The sequence below is a fragment of the Phaseolus vulgaris genome, chromosome 6, assembly GCF_000499845.2.
Source record: "Phaseolus vulgaris cultivar G19833 chromosome 6, P. vulgaris v2.0, whole genome shotgun sequence".
NCBI lineage: Eukaryota > Viridiplantae > Streptophyta > Magnoliopsida > Fabales > Fabaceae > Phaseolus > Phaseolus vulgaris.
The window spans coordinates 13,389,634-13,394,975 of record NC_023754.2 but is presented as its reverse complement, the minus strand read 5'-3'; the positions used below and the strand labels follow the sequence as shown (position 1 = coordinate 13,394,975).

At 28.3% G+C, this 5,342-nt stretch overlaps 1 protein-coding gene across 1 annotated transcript; it reads left to right on the top strand.

The window, feature by feature from the left end:
• Positions 1-203: 203 nt before the first annotated feature.
• On the top strand, positions 204-2,825 carry LOC137831166 (uncharacterized). The gene is made up of 5 exons (XM_068638738.1): positions 204-261; positions 517-700; positions 1,044-1,334; positions 1,537-2,296; positions 2,576-2,825. The coding sequence occupies exons 2-5, from the start codon at positions 569-571 to the stop codon at positions 2,623-2,625; spliced, it is 1,233 nt and encodes a 410-aa protein (XP_068494839.1). The 5' UTR covers positions 204-261; positions 517-568; the 3' UTR covers positions 2,626-2,825.
• The last annotated feature ends 2,517 nt before the right edge of the window (positions 2,826-5,342 follow it).

Below are 5,342 nucleotides of genomic sequence, written 5' to 3'. Positions count from 1 at the left end.
AACCTATACTTTTAGAAAAGAATTTAGGTAAAGTGCCAGAATCTTACTTTTCTCTAAATGAGAGGAAGAGTAAGATTCAAAGCATTTTGAAGGGATAAAGAAAAGAATAGAAGCATTCATTCTTAAGTGGATATATATATATATATATATATATATATATATATATATATATATATATATATATAAGTGAATGTTCATTTTTCTTTCTGCATCTATCTATTTACCTTTCTTCCAGCAGTCTACAAACGCAGCATCAACCAGGTAAGGGTTAATTTTTTTAAAACTTTTCAATTTTTAAATTATCATCTGCCACAAATAATTTATTTCATTTTGGATTATACTCTACCCAGACAACAAATAATTATAGCATGATTTGTTCTATTTCTTTATTCCCTCTCTAAATAATAATTTCAGTAAGTGCTGGGGTAGATAATATAAGTGTTTAAAGATGTTTTGTATAATTTGAGTAAAGTAAATAGGTTTGTAAAAGCTAATGAGAGATTGTTTTATTTGAAGTGAAAAAGGAGGCACAGTAACAAAGCAAGGTACTACAGATCAGATCATTCATATGTCCTTCTACAGGGAATCTCGATTACCCGTCGGTAACGGCTGGTGGGAGGTAGTGGATTCTCGATTAGTGGTAGGCCGGGCGCTACAAGAGATCGGCTTCGACCAGAACACGGCCAGTAATATAGAGACGGTCAGAATTTATCATTACCACTTTTCTTTCAAATTTATATTTCAATTAATCCATCACTAATATATACTATTCCTGCTACATAGCATGTAAGTCTTCTCTCTTTTTTCATTTCCAACAAAACTATATATATATATATATATATATATATATAAACAATATTTGGATTTTCAAACCCATAACAAAACAATCAAATTTACAAAATTATTTGTATGTAATAACATTTACACTTTTCACATATACAATGAATCTTTCCATTCTCTAAATAATTTAATATTTTCTTATATAAATATTTTGCTTACGATCTTATAAAGATTTTATTTATGCATATTTGATTTATGCACAGGGTGTATTGAGAGATCTTTACAATGCTATAAAAGTCACAATTCCAATTGAATTTTGTGAAATGAAGAAATTGCATCTTGAAAACTTACCCAATCTAAGAAGTTTTTCCTCCGGAAATCTTGTTAAATGGGAATCTCTAGAGAATGTGGTGGTGAACCAGTGTCCCAACTTTAGGAAGTTTGGTTTGGGAATGATAAAAAAATCGCAGTTAAAATCCATATTCATTCAGGGAAATGAAGGGCAAATAATTGACATTGACAACAACATGGTTGCATATCTTTTTGAATTTTTGGTTAGTTCTCTCAAACCTCCATAATCAAACATTTAAATTCAATTCTCAAATTCACATTCTTTTTGAAATGGAAGTATGCAATTTATAGTAATATAAGTGCATGTCACCTTTCTTTAGTTTAATTACATAATATAGTTTGTTCTACTTAGTTTGAAATTTATTTATTAGCACATAAGCTTAAATGAACACTTGTTTCTTGTAGTTGTTAGTGAAAAAATTGAAAGAACTTCATATTATAAATGTGGACGTAGAGGAGCTTTGGGACTACAATTATCCCTCTGAGTCATTTTGTGAACTTGAAAATCTCAGTTTGATCAACAATAACAAATTTTTTAGTGCTATTTCCTCCGGCATGATCATGAGATTCAAGAATTTGAGAAAATTAACTTTGGACAAATGTGAATCATTGACAGAGGTATTTGATCTTGAAGATGACAATCTTGATCATAAAGTTCATGAAATACTTCCTCAACTAGAGGTGTTAGCATTGATTAACCTAATCAAATTGAAGAATGCTTGGAATAAGGAACCTCAAGTTTCATTTTTCCCAAATTTGGTATACCTTTACATTGTCAATTGCGGCAACCTTCAAAGTTTATTCTCACTTTCTTCTATAAAAAATCTTGAGAAACTCAAAATACTCAAACTGTGCAAATGTGATAAAATAGAAGAGATCATATCTAGTGATATATCTGAAGATGAAATGGTGCCTATCATTTTTCCTGAGCTGGAATGTCTTGTAATGAAGGATCTTCCGATGTTGGTCAGTTTCTACAAGCAAAGTAGAACTTTATGTTGGCCTAAGTTAAACACTGTGAGGGTGAGCAATATTTCAAAAATGGAAACATTTTCAACCGGCATCCTCGTCACACCATTTTTAACATCAATTTATGTAACATTTGTTAAAAAACTTTGGTTTGGAAGCTTGAACAACACCATATCGTATATGCACGGCAATCCAGGTACTAAATATTAATATTGTACGTAGAAATTTAAAAATTATAATATAATAATGAACATGGTTAAATAAATTTGAGGATATTTTTATATTCCAAATTATATGTATCTTTAATATATATATTCTTTGCTTAACTTATTCTATAGTTTGCTTTGGAGATATATTTTACAATGTTTAATCAATACAAAGAATGCTAATTTGCTTCAACGAGATTTTATAGGCTTATGAAAATATATGATTACTAAGTTATTCTTATTCAAGTTTTTCCTTTTTGAAATTGTAGGAAAGGGAAAAAACTTAAAATCTCATTATCAAGGAATTGGTGTTGAGTGAATCTCATGCTTCATAGTATAGTAGAAAAGTGATTATGATACAAGTGATGTCAAGGTTACTAAAGGGTCGAATTAGTTAAACCCAATCCTAAGCTTCTCAAATGTAATTTCTCAAACAACTACTTGATGATAGTTGTAAAGTATTTTTTCAATTTTAATATTTTTCAATGACGTCAATAATAAGTTATTGTGTATGCATTATATATTTATTATTTATCTTGCTTGAAAATGAATCAAGTAACAGATATACTATGTTCCTTATAGTTCTTTAGAAGTTGATAACAGTATGCTTGCCAATGACTAACAATATGTTTTAATAAAATAATATTATTTTTCAATTTAAAAAAAATAATTATACTTTTAAAGGAAGAAGAGGGTAAACTAATTCGTTTGAAGTTCATTACTACAAGTTAAACTTAGGAAAAAATTATACCTATTACTACAAGTTAAGTCACTATTTTTTTAGGTTTTTGCTTCTTGCATCCTCATGATTAGGTTGGTCAAATTGCTTCATTTCTGTACTAATCTAATCCATTAAAAATTAATTTATTTAAATTCAGTTTTTAATTTGATCCATATTTTGTTATATTTTCATATCAGATCTCCATTTTGTTTATAAGAATCTTAAAAATTAGAAAATCCAGATTTCCAATCCAAATTTTTTGAATTAATCTCTATATTATCTCTACCCAAACCATCTTTCAATACTTTCTTTCTCTCATTTGTTGTTTTCTCTCTCTGCACCTCTTATTCACTTTTTAAAATTTAGTTGCTCTCTCTTCTTGGTTCCACCTCTCTCTCTATCTCCTGCACCCCTTATTCACTTTTTGGAATTTTAGTTACTCTCACACACACATTATGCAATCAAGTTTTATACATTTTCTTTATAATTTTATTTGTTCCAATATTTTGTATAATAAATGGATATAATATTTTCAAAGTTTAATTAAAGTATTATAGGTAGGTATATTTTAATGTTAAGAATTTATATATTATGTTATCTTTAATTTTATTAGTTTTATTAAATTATAAATTTATTATATTTTCTTAATATTTATATAATATTCTAACTTTTTTACATATTATTATATTAGTATTATGTTAATTTTTCAAGAAAACATGAATTTTGATTTAAAATACAATTTAATTTTTTTTATAAAAATATGGATTTTTATTTAAAATCCAATCCAAATATGTGGATTTGGATATCCAATTTTTTTTTATTAAAAATATGAATTTGGATTATAAATCTAATCCAAATATGTGGATTGGGTTACTCAAAATCCCAATATATGACCATCCTTACTCATTATTAGTACTTTGCATTCCATGCTGAGAGCAAAAAGACTAAGTTATCCTCTTTTGTACCACATTCTTGTTGTTGTGGCTACAACTATTATTGTTGCCACCACGCTACACCCCCAACTGCATCTTCATTCTCCACTTTAAGAGGAAGCAGATAGGAGGAGAAAGAAGAAGGGAAAGTCACCATTATGAAAAGTATAATGGTTACTTTGAGAATTATAGGGTGCAATTAGTAATTATGGGATGTAAGAAGTAAAAGTTTTTTTTAAACCTAGTCCGGCCCATTTTGTGGGTTATTCATGTAATCTTACATATAAATAAATTATTTCAAAAAGGTCTTCCAAGAATATTAGCTACAAATGAATATAGAGATTAAGCAGAGGACATTGTCAACATTTTTAGAAATAATAGAAAATAGTTATTCATGTAATAAATCTTTTGTTTGGGAATAGAAATAAGTTACATGTCTTATGATTACGTAATAACTCATAACCACCATTGTTTAGGTATGTAATAAGACTTGGATGAATTGAAAATCAAGAGTTTTTTTTTGAAAGAGAGTGAGTTTTTCTCTTCTTGCACTACAATAAAACACAGTATTATTGATGGACAAATTTCATAAATAAGGTCAAAAATTCGTCAATAAATACTTATTTTTGACATAAAAGCAACGATACCAAATTCATCGGTAAAAGGCCTGTCAATAATAATCACAGATGGATATATTAAAGTTGTTAGAAATTACCGACACACACATCCTTCAATAATTACCGACGAACTCATCTTTCAGAAATTACCAATGGACGTATTCGTCGGTACAATGACTTTGTGTGATGTATTAGAATGCAGGTACCAACTGATGGATCCTAACCATCTTGTACCCAACGCCAACTCCCTGTACTCAACTTCAACTTCTTGGGCTCAAGCTCCAACTCCCTAAGCTCGAGCCAAATTCTCCCTACCAGTAATTTTCATTCAACTACCTCTTGTTTCTTTTATTTAAGTCATGAAATTTAAATAAATTTTCTGAAAATCTATCATTTTGTAAATTGTAAATGATTATAGCTTTCTAACACCAATATTTGATCAAATTCACACAACTTAAGTGTTTAAAACAAGTCAATCTAACATTTATCAAAATGTAAAGTAAATACATGTTATATATTCAATTGATTTGTGAAATAAATTAAATGTTATATCATTAATTTTGATGAGTTAGATGAATTATGAATCATGTGCATGTGTGATCGAGACATATTTTCAAGAAATGAAATATCACGTTGAGATGTTTAGGTAGTGTATTGATTTTATAGGACTTTGTGAAAAAAAAAAAAAACAATCCTGACTCTCCTGATACACTAGAATCATATAGATGAAGGTATTCAGAGTTTGAGAGTTGAAGGAGACTCATAT

Excerpts from the sequence above, each read along its gene's own strand:
- LOC137831166 (XM_068638738.1), top strand. The coding sequence starts at position 569 with ATGTCCTTCTACAGGGAATCTCGATTACCCGTCGGTAACGGCTGGTGG. Across the intron at positions 701-1,043 it reads CGGCCAGTAATATAGAGACG|GGTGTATTGAGAGATCTTTA; the intron begins GTCAGAATTTAT and ends ATTTATGCACAG. Across the intron at positions 2,297-2,575 it reads GTATATGCACGGCAATCCAG|GAAAGGGAAAAAACTTAAAA; the intron begins GTACTAAATATT and ends TTGAAATTGTAG.